Source organism: Manis javanica, chromosome 4, assembly GCF_040802235.1.
Source record: "Manis javanica isolate MJ-LG chromosome 4, MJ_LKY, whole genome shotgun sequence".
NCBI lineage: Eukaryota > Metazoa > Chordata > Mammalia > Pholidota > Manidae > Manis > Manis javanica.
In genome coordinates this window covers 146,694,772-146,715,003 of record NC_133159.1, presented here as the reverse complement: position 1 = coordinate 146,715,003, position 20,232 = coordinate 146,694,772, and the positions used below count along the sequence as shown (strand labels likewise).

Genomic DNA, 20,232 nt, shown 5'->3' with positions numbered 1-20,232 from the left:
TTAATCCTTCAAGGAAACTACTGTAAAGTTTTATGTGTATTCTTCCAAAACATTTAAAATATGTATTTGTTACAATAATCTGTATGTATATATATTTTTAAAAGCTTTAAACACATCAGCACATAGAGAAATCTGACTCATTTTTTAAGGGCTCTATCCTTTGTATGCTTTTACAATAATTTATTTAACATGTTCTTTGTTGGTAGAGATTTGGTTTATTTCCAGTTTGGCTATTAAATAGCACAATATATATATACTCATATTAATGGTGAAATTAAAAAATTTGGTAGCTGTTGACAAATTGCCTGTGTACTTTTAAAAGAAGTAGCTTATACTTCTAATAGTATATTTATACTTCTACTAATTTCATACATCTTTTAATAAGGATATGATACAGCCTTGCTAGGTCTGGATTTTATCAAATATACTATTTTTTGATTAGTGTATATTAATCCCATTTTTTAACTTCAATAATAGAATGGCAAAGGACATTAGATAGTACATGAAAAAAGAAATGCAAATTGCTATTGAAAATTGAATATTCCTACAGTATAATCTAAGCCATGCTAGAAAGTATAAAAGGTACAAATCAAAACAATATTATTCTATTTTTTACCTTTAAAATCAGCAAAGAGAAGAAAGATAAAATTAGTGTTGATAAAGGTGTGGAAAAAGGGTAATGTAAAATGGTATACATTTTTCTGGAGGATAGTTTGGTAGAATGGTTTTCAAGGAACTTAAAAATACTTTATATTCTCTGATCCCATAATACCATTTCTAGAAATGTATACTAAGAAAATATTTAGAAGTAAGCATGAGAGTGCTCATTGCAACATTCTTTATAAGGCAAAAATTGGCAGCCTAAGTGCTCAATAATAGTGAAACTGGGTCATCAACTATGCATATTAATTCAGTGTGCTTATATGACAACAATGAAAAAGTGCTTAGTGATATGAGAAAATATTTCCAGTAGGATTTTAAATAGAATAGGCTGTGAGAAAAGAATTCATCCCAGTTTTGCAAAAAATGTTTATTTATTGTGGCTAGATTTTTAATAATCCTCAGTGTCTGGGGAAAATTTACTATGTTCAAATTATTTTAATACTGGGTCACATTGTGGAGACATATTCATATATACAGATGTGTACAAGAAATAGGAAAAGAAATACATCAAAATGTTAATAGTACATCCCTTGTGTGATGGAATTATAGATAATTTAGGTTTTTGTTTTTCATATTTTCTAAATATTTTTTAGTGAACACTCATACTTTATTTTTTCCCCTAGGTTATTCCTCCCTCCCTACCCTTCTTCCTTTCTTTTCACTTATTTGCAATTGATCAAATAATATTGTTTCATGACCCCACCTGAAAAGGTACAAAAGTATTTGTAGAGAAAAAAATCTCTCCCACTCCTGTCCCCGTCACTTAGCTCTCATCTTTGATAGCAACCAGTGATACCATTGCTCTTGTGTATCCTTCCAGAAATATTTTTGCCTAATATCACATTAATGAGAACAAAGGCAAAACAAACATAATTTAAAAAATATTTTCCTCAAGTTAAGTTGGAATATCTAGAGCTATCCTGATCTTGAGCTCTATCTGAGCTAATCTAGTTTCTTTAAAATGGTTGTGATTGTATATATGGTGTAATGTCTCCTGTAAAATCTTTGCCTTTTGGCTTTAATGATGTTCCTAAAATTCCGAGATAAACTTGTTTTATTTCTTCTGTTTCAGGATTGATTCACATTTCAGTTATGCATATTTGTTTTTAGGGCAAATCCTGCTATTTTTATCATGGTGTTCATAAAATTAGTGATCAACGCACATTACAGACTCTCCAAGGGATGTGCAAGGCATGGGATATAGAAGAACTCGTGAGCTTGGGGAACAAAGTAAAGGCATGCCCGTACTACACAGCACGAGAACTAATAAAAGATGCTGCCATAGTATTTTGTCCCTACAACTATCTTCTAGATGCACAAATAAGAGAAAGTGTGAGTAGATATGTAAAAATCAGAACTTTTTTCCTACTTCATTGGGATATAAGTGATAAATGTAAAAGCTTTTAGATGTTTTAATGTCTTTTGCTTTATTTTTTGCCTTATGTATATGTAAACGTATGAACAGATATTATTCTAAGGTGTATTAAAACCTGAATTTTAGACTTTGTCATTTTAATTTCCAAAGTAGTAAGTACTTTTAAGTACCTAGTACTGAGGTTGGATTGTAGCAGAGTTTTTCAACTCTGACAGTAATGACATTTTGGACTGGATAATCCCTTGTGGCACGCTGGCTTGTGCACTGTAGGCTGTTCACCGGCACCTCTGGTATCGTCCACTAGGTGCCAGGAGCACCCTTGCAGTGGTCACAATAAAAAATGTCTCCCGACACTGCCAAATACCCACTGGGGGGCAAAATTTCGAGATCCTTTGATAGCTATCACTCTTCCCCTTTATGAATAGTCAGAAAGAATTATTTTAAAACATTTATGTGAGGAATCTATATTTTGAAGAACTTATATTGGGAGAATATACATACTATGCAAATTATGCTTTGTGAGCTTTTGAGAAGTTTTAATACAGCATTTGTGTTTATTTGTTTGGTTCTTCTCAGAGACATCCTGTTCTTACAGCATAAAACAAAAAATGAATAATTTGGTGTATTCCTCTTTTTATTCCTTTCTTTAGCTCTGATTGTACAACTCTCAGCAGCTTTCTACTTCTTTAAGATTGAAGTTAATAGGCATTATGTTCCATACCCCTACTATCCTTCCTTTTGTTTGGCTGCATCTTAGCTAGGTCTTTTTCCTCTGAGCCACTGTATGTGTCAATGCCAAGTCAGTCTTCTTAATATTACTTTTTAATATCAATCTCTTGCTCATGGAATAAAGTCATATTTCTTAAGCTTACTCTCTAGATGCTCAGTAGTCTAACCTGAATCTCTCTTTTCCACCTTCTCTGCAACAAACTCCCAAGTTGAATCCTTCAGAAATTATCTCATAGTCCCTTGAGGATACCTTGTTATTTCCTATATCTCTGCCTCTGATGACACCTATACTGAAATTCCCTACTCTCTCTATCAAATCCAAATCCTGTTTGTCTTCTAAACTGTAGTATATTTCCTACTCTTCCATGTTTCTTTCTCAGTCATCTTTAGACCTCTGTATATTACTACTTCCTCAGAATAACTCATTAGCAACTGCTCTGTGACATTTGTTAGTGTTAGAATTCTCTCAGTTGCAAGTGACACAAACCCAGCTTCAACAGAGCTTAAGAGAAAATACATGGCTGACTCTTTGGTGTGATGGCTTTATTCTCAGGCAACTTCTTGCTAGTGGGAACAAATCTAACTACCAGCTAGCTAACGGAAAAAAACATGATCTCATATTAGTCCCCAAAAGTACTCTGATTTGCCTAGCTTGGATCTCATATCCATTCTTGAACCAATCACTGTTGACCACAAAGGGATGGAATACTTTATTTAATTGACAAGCCTAGGTTCTGAGTCTGCTCATGTGGTGAGAGTGGTGATGTCCCTTGATTAATAGATTAACAACAGTCCTACTAACATAACACGGCAACATTGTGGTTACTACGTTCACCCATATTATCAGGGGAAGAACAATTTTCAAAATGAAGGGTTGCAGGAAAGACTGATACAGAACAGATACATACCACATTATATCAGTATTTTGAGAGTCTTTTGAGTCTTGTATTGTTATTTTATTGTTAAAGGTTTTTTTCATTCTGCTTTTTAAATTACGTTGGTGATTCCTTCATAGTGGGATTTTTATACCTCTTTGTGTAGCCAGCTGTATGTACCCTGATCCAGGCTCTCTTAACACATATTATTAATTGATAGGTTTGCAAAGTTTTTGAGAGTGTAAAACGGCAAACCCTGTAACACTGAGCTGATGGTTGGCCTTAGTGACTTAAAGTGATTTTAAGACTCAGAATCAGTTGCTTATGTAATTATACTTCTAATACTGGCCTATACTATGAATTTTTAAATGAAGTATCTTGCCTACTGCTGTAAAACCCATTTTGCTGAATGTTTTACAGTAAAATTTTTTTATCTTATAGATGGATATCAATCTGAAAGAACAAGTTGTTATTTTAGATGAAGCTCATAACATTGAGGACTGTGCCCGGGAATCAGCAAGTTACAGTGTAACAGAGGTTCAGCTTCGATTTGCTCGAGATGAACTAGATAGTATGGTCAACAATAATATACGGAAGAAAGACCATGAACCTCTACGAGCTGTGTGCTATAGCCTCATTAAGTAAGAACACTTCTCTGTTATATATGCCAGAGTATTTTACAGTTAGTAAACTTTTGACCAGCTATTTGGGAAATGGATTGTTCCTTACTAGTTAAACTTTTCATAATAGGTTAGTCAGACTTTTGTTTAAAAAGATAATAATGAACATAATTGATTTTTCAAATTAGTAATTGTGAACTTTATTCCTAATTTAACAGGGTAATATAAATAGCCCCATAGAATGTGTATAGGACATTGGGCTAAATATAAACTGAACATGTTTAATTAATATTTTAAAATCCTGGATTATGGCTTTAATTTATTGTTTATCCTCCAGTTTGGGTAGGATTCTAGTTTGATGAGTTCCAGTTAACCAAAATTTTAATACTCTAAAATAATAGATTTACTAATAATTAGATTAAAATTTACATTAGATAATTTCCCTTTCATTAGACATTAGGTTGTTGATCTAGAATCCCTTTATCATAGAAAGAACCACCTCTGACTCTACATCCCATTCCATTTACTGCAACATTTTCCTGTTCCCTTCACAGTATTCTTTTTTAAAAATTTGAATGTTACAGAACATGTTTGAACATAGAAGGTATACAAATTTATATTGTAAAAACCTCCTCCCCACCCCAACCCCCATTTGCTTAGTTCCTGTCCTCCAGGACAAGTTTATCACTCATGCATATTTATGCATATAGGAGCCAATACTTTCTTTTATCCCTGCTTTTTTAGTCAAAATGATGGCATATTTCCTGTACATACAATTTTTTATCTTCTCCATTTCAAACCAAAAATACATATTTTTACACCACTTTATTGAGGTTTGATTGACATGCACAAAGCTGTAAATGTCTAATGTGTACAACTTAATGAGTTTCATGATAAGTATATATCCATGAAACTATCATGGCAACCTATGTCATAAACATATCCATCGCCTCTGGAAGTTTCCTTCTGTCCTCTATTAATACAAGCTCTAGCCTCTTAGCAAATTTTTAAGAATACAATGTAATATAAGTATTGTTAATTAAAGGATCTGTGATCTATACATGCATTTTCCTGTATCTTGCTTTTTTTCACTTAATATATTTTAGAGGTTTTCCATATCAAGACCTATAAACCTTTCTCAGTTTCTTATTTCTTAATTTTTTTTATTAAGGTATCATTGATATACAATCTTATGAAGGTTTCACATGAGCAACATTGTGGTTACTACGTTCACCCATATTATCAGGTTCTCCCCCAACACTCCATTGTAGTCACTGTCCATCAGTGTAGTAAGATGCTATAGAGTCACTACTTGTCTTCTCTGTGCTATACTGCCTTCCCCATGATGCCCCTACATTACATGTGCTAATTGTAGTGCCCCTAAATCCCCTTCTCCCTCCCTCTCCATCCACCATCTCCAAACCCCTTCCTTTTGGCAACCATTAGTCCCTTCTTGGAGTCTGAGTCTGTTGCTGTTTTGTTCCTTCAGTTTTGTTTTGTTGTTATACTCTACAAATGAGGGAAATCATTTGGTACTTGTCTTTTTCTGCCTGGCTTATTTCACTGAGCATAGTACCTTCTAGCTCCATCCATGTTGTTGCAAAAAGTAGGATTTTTTTCTTTCTTATGGCTGAATAGTATTCCATTGTTTATATGTGCCACATCTTTTTATGTATTTATGTACTGATGGACACTTAGGTTGCTTCCATATCTTGGCTATTGTAAATAGTGCTGCAGTAAACATAGGGGTGCATATGTCTTTTTGAACTTGAAAATTGGTATTCTTTGGGTAAATTCCTAGAAGTGGAATTCTCAGGTCAAATGGTATTTCTATTTTTAGTTTTTTTGAGGAACCTCCATACTGCTTTCCACAATTGTTGAACTAGTTTACATTCCCACCAGCAGTGTAGGAGGTTTCCCCTTTCTCTGTATCCTTGCCAGCATTTGTTGTTTCTTGTCTTTTTGATGTTGGCCATCCTAACTGGTATGAGGTGATATCTCATTGTAGTTTTAATTTGCATTTCCCTGATAATTAGCGATGTGGAGCATCTTTTCATGTGCCTGTTGGCCATCTGAATTTCTTCATTGCAAAATTGTCTGTTCATATCCTCCGCGCATTTTTTAATCAGCTTATTTGCTTTTTGGTTGTTGAGGTGAGTGAGCTCTTTATATATTTTGGATGTCAATCCCTTATGGGATATGTCATTTATGAATATATTCTCCCATACTGTAGGGTGTCTTATTGTTCTGTTGATAGTGTCCTTTGCTGTACAGAAGCTTTTCAGCTTGATATAGTCCCACTTGTTCATTTTTGCTTTTGTTTCCCTTGCCCGAAGAGATGCGTTCATGAAAAAGTTGCTCATGTTTATATTCAGGAGTTTTTTGCCTATATTGTCTTCCAAGAGTTCTATGGTTTCATGACTTACATTCAGGTCTTTGATCCATTTTGAATTTACTTTTGTGTATGGGGTTAAACAATAATCCATTTTCATTCTTTTGCATGTACCTGTCTAGTTTTGCCAACACCAGTTGTTGAAGAGGCTGTCATTTCCCCATTGTATGTCCATGGCTCCTTTATCGTATATTGATTAGCAGTATGTGCTTGGGTTTATATCTGGGGTCTCTAGTCTGTTCCATTGGTCTATGGGTCTGTTCTTGTGCCAGTACTAAATTGTCTTGATTACTGTGGCTTTGTAGTAGAGCTTGAAGTTGGGGAGTGTAATCACCCCCCACCCCCAGCTTTATTCTTCCTTCTCAGGATTGCTTTGGCTATTCAGCGTCTTTTGTGGTTCCATTATGAATTTTAGAACAATTTGCTCTAGTTCTTTGAAGACTACCATTGTTATTTTGATAAGGATTGCATTGAATCTACAGATTGTTTTAGGCAGGATGGCCATTTTGACAATATTAATTCTTCCTATCCATGAGCATGGGATGTGTTTCCATTTATTGGTGTCTTCTTTAATTTCTTTCATGAGTGTCTTGTAGTTTTCAGCGTATAGGTCTTTCACTTCCTTGGTTAGATTTATTCCTAGGTATTTTATTCTTTTTGATCTAATTGTGAATGGAATTTTTCTCATAATTTCTCTTTCTGCTAATTCATCATTAGTGTATAGGAATGCAACAGATTTCTGTGTATTAATTTTGTATCCTTCAAATTTACTGAAATCAGGCATTAGATCTAGTAGTTTTAGAGTGGGTTCTTTAGGGTTTTTTATGTAGATATGTTATATCACCTGCAAAGAGTGACAGTTTGACTTCTTCTTTACCAATATGGATGCCTTTTATTTCTTTGGGTTGTCTAATTGCCATGGCTAGGACCTCCAGAACTATGTTGAATAAAAGTGGGGAGAGTGGGCATCCTTGTCTTGTGCCTGATCTTAGAGGAAAACCTTTTAGCTTCTTGCTGTTAAGTATGATGTTGGCTGTGAGTTTATCATATATGGCCTTTATAATATTGAGATACTTGCCCTCTATACCCATTTTATTGAGAGTTTTTATCATGAATGGGCGTTGAATTTTGTTAAGTGCTTTTTCTGCATTAATGGAGATGATCGTGTGGTTTTTGTCCTTTTTGTTGATGTGTGCATGATGTTGATGGATTTTCTAATATTGTACCATCCTTGCATCCCTGGAATAAATCCTACTTGATCATGATGGATGATCTTTTTGATGTATTTTTGAATTCGGTTTGCTAATATTTGTTGAGTATTATTGCGTCTATGTCCATCAGGGATATTGGTCTGTAATTTCTTTTTTTGTGGCGTCTTTGCCTGGTTTTGGTATTAGAGTAATGTTGGCCTCTTAGAATGAGTTTGGGAGTATTCCCTCCTCTTCTACTTTTGGAAAACTTTGAGGATGGGTATTAGGTCTTCACTAAATGTTTGATAAAATTCAGCAGTGAAACCATCTGAACCAGAAGTTTTGTTCTTAGGTAGTTTTTTGATTACCAGTTTAATTTCTTTGCTGGTAATTGTTCTGTTCAGATTTTCTGTTTCTTCCTGGGTCAGCTTTGGAAGGTTGTATTTTTCTTTAAAGTTGTCCATTTCTTCTAGGGTATCCAGTTTGTTACCATATAATTTTTCATAGTATTCTCTCATAATTCTTTGTATTTCTGTGGTGTCTGTAGTGATTTTTCCTTTCTCATTTCTGATTCTGTTTATCTGTGTAGACTCTTTTTTTCTTGATAAGTTTGCCTACAGGTTTTATCTATTTTGTTTATTTTCTCAAAGAACCAGCTCCTGCTTTCATTGATTCTTTCTATTGTTTTATTCTTCTCTATTTTATTTATTTCTGCTCTAATCTTTATTATGTCCCTCCTTCAACTAACTTTGGGCCTTATTTGTTCTTCTTTTTCTAGTTTCATTAATTGTGACTTTAGACTTTATATGGGATTGTTCTTTCCTGAGGTAGGCCTGTATTGCAGTATACTTCCCTCTTAGCACAGCCTTTGCTGTGTCCCACAGATTTTTGTGTTGTTGAGTTGTTTTCATTTATCTCCATATATTGCTTGATCTCTTTTTATTTGGTTATTGATCCATTGATTATTTAGGAGCATCTTTTTAAGCCTCCATGTGTTTGTGGGCTTTTTCATTTTCTTTGTGTAATTTATTTCTAGTTTCATGCCTTTGTGATATAAGAAGCTGGTTGGTACAATTTCAATCCTTCTAAATGTACCAAGGCTCTTTTTGTGGCCTAGTATATGATCTATTCTTGAAAATGTTCCCTGTGCACTTGAGAAGAATGTTTTTCCTGCTGCTTTTGCATGGAGTGTTGTGTAGATGTCTGTTAGGTCCATCTGTTCTAATGTGTTGTTTAGTGCCTCTGTCCCCTTACTCATTTTCTGTGTGGTTGATCTGTCCTTCAGAGTGAGTGGTGTGTTGAAGTCTCCTAAAACAAATGCATTGCATTCTATTTCCCTCATTAGTTCTGTTAGTTGCACATATGTAGTTTGCACATATGTAGATGCTCCTGTGTTGGATGCATAGATATTTATAACAGTTATATCCTCTTGTTGGACTGACCCCTTTATCATTATGTAATGTCCTTCTTTGTCTCTTGTCAGTTTCTTTGTTTTGAAGTTATTTTGTCTGATACAAGTACTGCAACTCCTGCTTTTTTCTCTCTATTAGTTGCATGAAATATCTTTTCCCATCCCTTCACTTTTAGTCTGTGTATGTCTTTGGGTTTGTAGTGATTCTCTTGTAAGCATCATATAGATGGGTCTTGTTTTTTTATCCATTCTGCAGGTCTGTGTCTTTTGATTGGTACTTTTAGTACATTTACATTTACAGTAATATTGATAGATATGTACGTATTGCCATTGCAGGCTTTATATTTGTGGTTACCAAAGGTTCAAGGGCAGCCTCTTTACTATGTAACAGTCTAATTTAACTCAGTTAATACACGATTTCAAACACAATCTAAAGGTTCTTTTTTTTCCCTCCTTTTTCTTTCTCCATTCTTTATATATTGGGTGTCATATTCTGTACTCTTTGTCTATCCTTGACTTATTCTTGGGGTAGTTGATTTAATTTTGCATTTGCATAGTAATTAATTCTTCTACTTCCTTTACTGTGGTTTTATTTTCTCTGGTGACCGTTTTTGACCTTAGGAGCACTTCCATCTATAGCAGTTTCTTTAAAATACACTGTAGAGATGGTTTATGGAAGGTAAAGTCCCTCAAGTTTTGCTTATCTGGATTCATCCCTGCTTCAAATTTAAATTATAATCATGCTGAATAGAGTGTTCTTGGTTGAAGACTCTGTGTTTCATTACATTAGATATATCATGCCACTCCGTTCTTGTCTGTCAGGTTTTTGTTGAGAAGTCTGATGATAGCCTGACGGGTTTTCCTTTGTATGTGATGTTTTTTCTCTCTCTGGCTGCTTTTAATACTCTGTCCTTCTCCTTGATCTTTGCCATTTTAATTATTATATGTCTTAGGGTTATCTTCTGTTGGGAGATCTGTGCAGTCCCATGGCATCAGAGAATATTTCCTTCCCCAGATTTGGGAAGTTTTCAGCAATCATTTCCTCAAAGAGACTTTTTTATCCCCTTTTCTCTCTACTTCTTTTTCTGGTACCCCTATAATGTGAATGTTGTTCCCTGTGGATTGGTCACACAGTTCTCTTAATATTCTTTCATTCCTAGAGATTCTTTTGTAGTCTGTGTGCCTCAGCTTCTTTGTATTCTTGTTCTCTCATTTCTATTTCACTTACTGTCTCCTCTGCCTCATCTAATCTGCTTTTAAATCCCTCCATTGTAAATTTCATTTCAGATACTGTATTTCTCAAAGTTTCTGTCTGCTTCTTGAAATCTTCCCTGAGATCTTGAATATTTTCCTGTAGCTCCATGAGCATGTTCATTATTTTTATTTTGAAATCTATATCAAGAAGATTGATGATTTTCGTTATACTTAGCCCTCTTTCTGGTTTTTGAGGGATTGTGGTTTGTACAAGGTTCTTTTGCCATTTCATGTTTCTAATGAGTCCGATAGAATAATAACTTTGAGTAGGTGGTGCCTTCTAGTGCCCAGACTACTCTCTGGAGCTGCCCAGCTCCTGGAGCAATGTTGGGGGTCACAGGAGCACAGCACCAGTGACTGCTTGGAGGAAAGAGGTCTGTCCTGCTTCCAGGCTGCAGTGCTTGTCTCCACTGCCCGGTCTGGTGTGCAGAGTGTGCAGGGAGGGACCTACGTGTTACACTGTGTAGCTGCCATAGACGGGGCCACCCCCCCACTGGCCTGATGTGATGGTGGGGGCAGCAGGAGTGGAGAGGCAGGCTTTGTATTGTATTTGGGGGCTCGGCACTGCATTGCCCGCCAGTGGGATGGAGGTCTGAATTTCTAGAGAATTCCCAACCTGCTGGGCTGAGTGTTCCTGCACGATTTTGTCCACCTGTCCTTTCGCCTGAGCAGTATGCTCTGTGTAATCCTTGTCCCTTTAACAGTCTTCTCGCTTTTAGGAATTATTTCAAAGTGCCTGCCTTTCTTTTGTCTCTGAGTGGCCCATTGTGGGTACTATTCTCCACAAGTGTCTGGAATCTCAGTCTCTCCGAGTATTCCTCCTGTCTTTGCTTTCCAGCTCTTCTAATCTCTGGAGTACCATTTAATGTGGGTTTGTGCTCCCCGAGCACATCTCCAGTGGTGGGTATTTAGCAGTCCTTGGCCTCTACTCCCTCCCTGCTCCACTTCTTTTCCTCCAGCCTGTGAGCTTGAGTGGGGGTAGGGCTTGGGTCCTGCTGGATCATGGTTTTGCTGCTTTACCCTTTTCCGTGAGTTTTTCCTCAAATGTAGGCAGTCAGTCTGTAGTGATCTTCAGGTCACTCTTTCAAGATTATTTGTATTTGTGGTGTTTTTGCGTTATATATGGTTTTGGCAGGAGGCTTCTGCCTCACTTCTTATGGTGCCATCTTTTTCCTAGCTTTTTCAGTTCTAAAAATAAATTTTTATTTGTATCCCTAGGATTCTATTTCATTTAAATGCCTAAAATTCTTGTGCATTGATATACAATAATTTAATGAGCCTCTCATTAATCGATATTTGAGGTGTTTACAATCTGTTGCTATTTCATTGGTTTAGTAAGTAACTGTGAATATATGTCATTTCATATATATAGGCATATTATCTATAGGAATTCCAATAGTGGGAGTGTTGCATCAAAGCATAGATCTACATGTAATTTTGATAGATAGATCTAAAATTTACACAGTAGGTAAGTGGGTAGAAGACTACTTTATACTATCAGCAGTGTTTTAGAGTATTGAAGTTGTTTTTGTCTAATTAATGAATGAAAAGTGGTATCCTAGTGTAGTTTTCACATATACTTAATGTGAGTGAGATTAAGCATCTTTAAGGGCCATTTAAATTTCCTTTTCTGTGACATCTCTCTCTTTTTTTTTTATATGGTGGTGTTCTTGGTATGGTTTTTTTCATGTTTGTTTGTAGGTACTTTCTGTAAATTAACCCTTTGCCTGTGATAAGAGTTGCAAATACTACCCCTCACCAATTTTGACATATGATTGTCTCTTTTCTTGTGGTATTCTACCATGCAGCAGTTTGTCATTTTTATTTCTTAGCATAATTTATTGAAAGAGTTTCTATAGTTGCTAAATCTGTTTTCTCACTTCTCATTCTTTCCTTATCTGTCTCAGTAGTGTTGCTGTCTGCATAATTCTACTGAAACTCTTCTTATCAAGTTCACCAGTGATCCAAATATTACCAAATACAAAGGTTATTTTTGTTATCTTACTCAGCCTTTCAGCAGTGCTAGGTATTGTTGATTACCTCCTCTATGAAAACTATTTTTGTCTTAATTTCTGTGACATAACAGAAAATACGTATATTGGCCTCTGTCTTCAGTTCCAGGGACAGAGTTCCTGAAACCCTTAAAATTTCCTGGTGATAAGAGCATGAGGTGCATCTTTCATTCTAGTATCTGGTGTTTAACCTTGGTTCTTCCCACAGAGCTTCTAAATCCCTTGGGATTTCCTGGGTGATAGGTCTGTCTTCTGTTCTAATAAGGTGATGCCTGGTGCGCCCCTGGATGGGGCTGGTCACTAGTAAAACCAGGCCATCATTAAAAGCTTGGAACTTTCAGTCACACCTCCCCTCTGGGAAGGGGAGAGGGACTGGAGATTGAGTCAATGATCAGTCATGCTCTAATTCCAGGGGCAAAATCCCAGGGCAAAATACTTTTGAAACTGAAATAAGTCAAAGGGAGAAACCCATTTATTTCTTACAAGCAGTCTGCTTCACTTCTGTGCTCCCCAGTTTACTTCTACTCTCCCCTGTCTCTCATGACCCAGCTGCAGAAGAGGCCCCACCCAACCTCTTCAGTCCAGATAAGCCCTTGCTTGCCCTTGTAATTACTACTGATATGGAGATGCACTAAGGCCAGGTGAGAGATTCTGGAAATATTTCAACTTTAACCACACATGCCTACATGATGAAGCCTTCATAAAAATACCAGAAGGATTCAGAGAGCTGTCATGTTGGTCAGCACATCTGTTTGCTTGGAAGGTGGCACACCCTACTTCCACAGGAAGCTCCTCTGCTTTGGGACCCTTCTCGGCCTCATGCTCACTTTGTGTATCTCTTCATCTGGCTGTTTGTATCCTTCATTTCATAATAAACTGATAAACATAAGTGTTTCCTTGAGTTCTGTGAACTCTTCTAATAAATGATCAAGCCTGAGGAGGGATCATGGGAACCTCTGATTTACAGTTGGTCAGAAGCACAGATGAAAACCTCGACTTTCATGATTGGCATCAGAGGATAGGGTTCAAGGTGAGGGTTTGGGGAGGGCAGTTGTGAGACTGAATGCTTAACATGGTCTGTGCTAACTCCAGTTAGTTTCAGAATTGAATTGAATTATAGCACATCCAACTATTGTTGTAGAGAATTGCTTAGTATGGGAAAAAAACCCACATATATTTAGTGACCAGAGGTGTCAGAAGTGAAGTAGTGAGAGTAGTGGAGATACATAGGATTGTTTTTTTCCCAGACATCTTCTATGACATCTTCCAGTTTTCATCTTCCTCACAGTCCATTTTTTCTCAGTTTTTTTTTTTTTTGGTAGTTCTTATTCTGTTTGATGTCTAAATGTAAAGGTACCTCAGGACTTGGTCCTGGGATTTCATTTCTTTTTGAACTCTGTACTTTCCCTAAATTACTAACCTAGTGCCATAGCAGGACTGCTGAGGCCTGAATCTGTATATAAGTCAAACCTCTTCCTGGAATGCTGTTTTCATATGTCCAGCTATACCTTCTATCTCTGTTTAGATCAAATTTCAACTTTCTAAAACAAAACTCCTTTCCCACCTACTCTCCTTAATCTAAACAAACAGTACCAAACAGTTTGTGAAATCAAAAATCTAAGTATTATCCTTAATGACAGCATCATCTCATTCAATTCATTGGTAAATTTTATAAATGCTACCAAATCCTTCAGTGTTATACCTTTCATCCCAGATCATCTCTCAACTAGAATATAGTAACAGCCTCCTATCAGGTCTCTGCTTTCATTCTTGCCTTTCTCTGATAATCCATTCTGACTTAGAAGCTGGAATCATGTTTTAAACCTTAAAATAGATTGTCTCTCTCTTATTTAAAATCCTCCTTTTAAAACCTTCCCATTGTACTTTGAATAGAATCCAGATTTCTTGGCTTAACATAATCTGATTCCTACTTATCTAAAACTGCTTATAGCATTATTGCTTTTTGCCCATTGTATTGCAGTTGTATTGGTTTTCTTCCAGGTGCTTAAATAAGCAAAATTTGTAAATTACCTCAGGATCTTTGCCCTAGCTGTTCCTTCTGCTTGGAATATTCTTCTTCCTGATCCTCCTATTTTTGCATTCAACTGTTAAATTGTTACCTCAGGGAAAGCTTCCTTGACATTCAAATTAAAGTAGGAATTAGATTATATTAACCTAATTAATTTTCATTATATCACTTATCACTACCTGATGTTTTCTTGCTCATGTATTTGTTTCTTAATTTATTTCTTTCTCCCTTTAGTAGAGTTTAATGTCAATGGGAATTAATATCTTGCCTATTTTATTTACTGGTATATTTCCACTACCCAGTACATCATCTGGCATGATAAAGGCATGTAAGCAGTTATTGAATGTACAAATGTGTATATATATAAATTAATATATTTATATATTTTCATTTTTGGGTTAATATGTAATGGTTTAATCTCTTTATTAGGTTGTTTTGTATTTTCCTTTTATGTGTATTTAGGATAAGCTCCACAGACTAGCTCTTAGCTGGGAAGGTAGTTAAGTAAAACAGTGTAAATCCACAAAACCTGGGAAATCACATCAAACTTATTTCTGAATAAAACCTTTTTAGCTAGATGAATGTTTATTTTGCAATATGAGATATTTATACTTTTTAAAAGATGTCTTAATTCACATTTGTGTTCTAAGCTTCAAGGAATATAGATCAGTGTGTCAGTTTTCTTTGTTCTGTGAAATAGTGTACATAATGATACTGGTTGATGGAATCATTTTATTTTATTCCAGTTGGTTAGAAGCAAACTCTGAACATCTTGTGGAAAGAGATTATGAATCATCCTGTAAAATATGGAGTGGAAATGAAATGATCTTAAATTTACACAAAATGGGCATCACCACTGCTACTTTTCCCATTTTGCAGGTAACATTATTTTTCTACCTGTGAGATTCATTTACTAAATTAAAAATGATTTAATCATGATTATATTAATCTAGAGTAAAAAAATATAGCAGTTTAGTTGCTAAAACATTGTGTTACCTACATTTGATAATCTTTTAACTGATAGTTTAAATTATAGATGAAAAATAGCATTATTTAGTTTGGAGGAAATAAGGCTTAAAGGAATTAATTGCTTCAAAGCCAAAAGAAGTCATTATATTTTTAGGATGTAAATTTATTTTTTGTCAATTATAAAAGTTAAAACTTTGGAAAACAAAAGGATAAGAAATTCATAATTCATATTTTTTTCTCCTTAACTTAGAGGTTATAAGCCTGGGTGGATAGAGATCATAAATGGGCTATGGGATATCGTGAACCTTACAAAATCATATGCAAAATTTTACAAGTATGTATTTTTGTATAATTTTCTGTATAGTGGTTTCATGACTTCTATTGTCAAAGAGCTTAATTTTTATTTTTTGCAGATAAGAATGTTTTCCTTTTTTGTTTTTATTTATTTAAATTAATAACTTTTGTAGATAGTATAGTATATTTATTACAACTGTATCAATCATGTTATATTATTGTTAACTTAAGTCCATAGTTTATGTTAGGGTTTACTTTTTGTGTTGTACTGTTCTGTGAGTTTTGATAAAAACATAAAGTCATATATCTACTGTTAGAGGATCATACAGTATACTTCTACTGTTTTACAAGTCTTTCTGCACTTATTCATTCATCCCTTCACCATATCTCATTTTCCCTGCCAAACCTAAGATTTTTTTTTATTGACTCCTTGGTTTTGCCTTTTCTAGAATGTCATATAGTTATAATCACACAGTAGGTAATGTTTTCAGACTGGTTTCTTCACTTAGGAGTATGAAGCTAAGATTCTTCCATGTGTTTTTGTGGCTTGATAACTCATTTATTTTTATTGTAGAACAATGTTCATTGTATGTATGCACTACAGTTTACTTATCTATTCACCTACTAAAGGACATATTGATGGTTTCCAGGTTTGAGCAATTATGGATAAAGCTGTTTGTTGCTCTTCAGCAACAAGAAGGCGGGGGGACAAGCAGGACCAGCCTGCTATCCCCAGGGCTGAGCGAGAGGGCAAGTGTCGGCGGCTTGGACACCTTCCCCTGAGATCCAGGGAAAAACAAAACCACACCAAGCCGGGAGATGTGTCAGCCTCAAGGGTGCAGCAAAACCCAGCTTTATTCCATCAGAGGCTTAGTTATATAGGGGAAGATGAGGAAGTAACAGAAACCAATGGGAATTAATTATCTCATCTGTCACTAGGGTCTTAGGCAGGTTTCGGGTTAGGTGGGCAGGTGGAGTTAGGGCCAAGAGCCCGCACGCGGTGAGCTAGTTAGGTCACGAACACGGAAATAACGAGGGAGGATGGAAACCTCCAGTCTGCGGCCGTCACAGGCCTAAAAGAGGCAAAAGGTCCCAACAGCTGTTATAAACATTTGTATACATGTTTTTGTGTGGGCATGCTTTCTTCTAATTTGGGTAAATACTTAGGAGCATACTTGGTGGATTATATTATAAAACTGTTTAGCTTTGCAAGAAACTGCTAAATTGTATTCCAAAATGTTCCACTGCCATCAGCATTGAATGAGAATTCTTCTTGTTCTATGTCCTTGTCAACATTTGGTATTGTCAATGTCTTGAATGTTAGCCATTCTAATAGATATGTAATGATATATCATTTTTGTTTTAATTTGCAATTCCCTAATGACATATGATGTGGAACATCTTTTCACATAATTAATTGCCATCTATATATCTCATTTGGTGAGGTATCTCTTGAAATCTGTTGTCTAATTTCCAATTTGAATGATTTGTTTTATTATTGTTGAGTTTTAAGAGTTCTTTATATATTTTATATGCAAGTCCTTCATCAGATATGTGTTTGCAAATATATCCTGCCAACCTGTGGCTTGTCTTTTCATTTTATTAATGGTGTCTTTCGTGAGCATAATTTTTTAGTTTTAATAAAGTGCAGCTTATCAATTTTTTTTTCTTTGATGGGTCATGTTTTTGGTATTGGATCTAAAAACTTGTCACTAAACCCAAAGTCACCTAGATTTTCTCCTTTCTTTTCTTCTACAAGTTTTATAGTTTTGCATTCTACACAGAGATCTGTGATCCATTTTGAGTTAATTATTGTGAAGGGTATAAGATATGTGTCTAGATTCATTTTTTTGATGTGGATGTCCAGTTTTCTATCCCCATTTGTTGGGGATAATGACCATTCTTTCTCCGTTGGATTGTCTTTGCTCCTTTGTCAAAGATCAGTTGAGTGTATTTGTGTGGGTCTATTTCTGGACTCTATTCTTTTGCTTTGGTCTATTTATCTGTTTCTTCACCCTCAATGTCTTGATTCTTATAGCTTTAAGTTGCGTAAGTCTCTAAGTGACTAGTGTCAACCTTTGGCTTTGTTATTCAATATTGTGTTGGCTATTCTGGGTCTTTTGTCTTTCCATAAACTTTAGAGTCAGTTTGTCAATATCAGTAACCTGTTGGGATTTTGATTGGTATTGCATTGAATCTATAGATCAAGATGGACAGAACTGAGATTTGAACAATATTAAGTCTTCCTATCCATGAACATGGAGTATCTCTCTATTTATTTAGATGTAATTTGATTTCTTTACTCAGAGTCTGTAGTTTTCATCCCATAGATTGAAAGAAGTTTTTGAACCAAAAAAAAGAATCATTGCTAACATGATCTTTACTAGCATTCTTGACATATTGGCATTCAAAATAATTAGACTGTATTTAAAATTTTTGCCCTGCATTTTCAAAATACAGTGTAGTATCATAAGTATTTTTCTATATTTTGACATCTTTTCATGTTTTTTTGCATAAACTTATTGCATTTTAAAGATATTCATATCAATAGTAAAATGAATATATTGTAGGATATTCATATAGTTGAATATTACTCAGCAATTAAAAAAATGAACCTTTACCACCACAACCATATGAATGAATCTACAGACATAATGCTGAGTAAAAGGAGCCAGATGTCAAAGAGTAAAACTATGATTTCATTTCCATGAAATTTAGGAACAGATGAACATAATTATGCTATTAGAAGCCAGAATACTGGTTACCACTGTGCAGGGGTAAGGAGCAGTTTGGGCTAAGAAGGGGCAAAAGGAAACCATCTGGAATTTGAAGAATATTTTATTCCTTATTGCTAATTACATGGGTGTCTATGTGTGTGTGTTTAGTGAGCTGTACACTTAAGATTAGTATACTGTCTCTATACTATAATAAAAAATGTACAAATAAAATATATGCCAGAGGAAAAACTTGAAAAATACAGAAATGCACAAAGGAAAAAATATTCATAAACGTAAAGATGATTATTAACTTTTGGATTAATGACTCTGCCTTCTATGCATATGTTTGCTTAGCTTAAATATAATTCTGATATGATACATGTTTATTTGTAGTCTCTTTTCATTTAAGGATAAGAATACTCTCCTATTTTGATAAAGACTTTTTATTTAAAAAGTAATAAAAATAAAGACTTTTTCACATAATTTTTAGTTGCAGTGTAGCATTTTTGTGGGTGCATATATTTTAAATTATTTGATTAATCTGGCATTTGAAATACAGGTTGTTGCCCATTTTCCAAGATAAGAAACAATTCTGGTATGATCATCCTCAAAAATATCTTTGTATAAACCACAAACTATTTCCTTTATATATTCTAAATACTAATTCTTTGCTTCTTATTGAACTGCATGTATATTCTTGTGTCCACAATTTGTTTATGGTATATTTTTCAAAGTTTTTATTTTAATGCATTCTATTTATCAGTGTCTTTTCTTTATGAATTGTGGTATTTGAGTTTAGTTTAAGTGATTGTTTTCTGGTGGTGTGCTACATTTTCTTCTAAAAGTGTTAAAGCATTTTTCTTTTTATAAAGATGTCAATCAGCCTGGGATACATTTTTGTTTATGTTGTGTGGTAGGGAATCCATTTTACTTCCTTTTTGGATAATGAATTTTCTTAGCATCATTTACTAGAATCTATCCATTTCCCTCTGATTTATAATAACACTTCTGCCTCATATCTAATTTTCATTTATGTGTGAATTAATTTCTGGACTCTGTTCTGTTCTCCGATTCTGTTTATCTACACTGTTATTTGTTAATTGCTGTAGCTTTAGAGAAATGTTGATATCTGGTAGGGCATATTTCCTCACTTTCTTCTTTTCCTTTGGAATGATTCTGGCAGTTTTTAGACTTACTCTGCCATTAGAAATTTAGAATTAGTTTATAAATTTCCATGAAAAATTCCGTGGGAATTTTGATCAGAATTGCATTGAATTTAGAATTCAGGATTAATTTAGAAACTATTTATCATTCAATATTTATAGTTTTATTTTTCAAAGTCTTAAGTGTTGTTGTTAGATTTATTCCTCAGTAAGTTAAAGTTTGTCTCTTTCAAATGGTGTATTTAAAAAATTGCATATTCTAATTGCCATTGGTGTATAAGAATGGTAGTTGACTTTATTTATTTTGTCATCAACCATTTTGTTGAACTCTCTTGTAGATTCTTAAATTTTCTATATAGAAAATCTTACTGCCTATGAATAATGACTGTTTTCATTCTTTCCAGTTGCCTCACGTTTTATTAATTTCTTACTTTGCCAGCTTAACTTCCAGTACATTGTTTATCATAGACAGTGAAAAAGACATCCTGGACTTAAAGAGACTATTACTAGTGTTAGACTGTTTAGTAATAAATATGTCC

The 20,232-nt window shown here is 34.7% G+C and overlaps 1 protein-coding gene across 2 annotated transcripts in view; it reads left to right on the top strand.

The window, feature by feature from the left end:
• BRIP1 (BRCA1 interacting DNA helicase 1) overlaps positions 1 to 20,232 on the top strand; it is a 185,545-nt gene that overhangs the window by 52,596 nt on the left and 112,717 nt on the right. For both annotated transcript variants that reach the window (XM_037004066.2, XM_073235313.1), the window contains 3 exons: positions 1,774 to 1,995; positions 4,084 to 4,283; positions 15,297 to 15,429. In XM_037004066.2, coding sequence (XP_036859961.1) covers positions 1,774 to 1,995; positions 4,084 to 4,283; positions 15,297 to 15,429 — 555 coding nt within the window. The remainder of the gene's footprint in view (positions 1 to 1,773; positions 1,996 to 4,083; positions 4,284 to 15,296; positions 15,430 to 20,232) is intronic.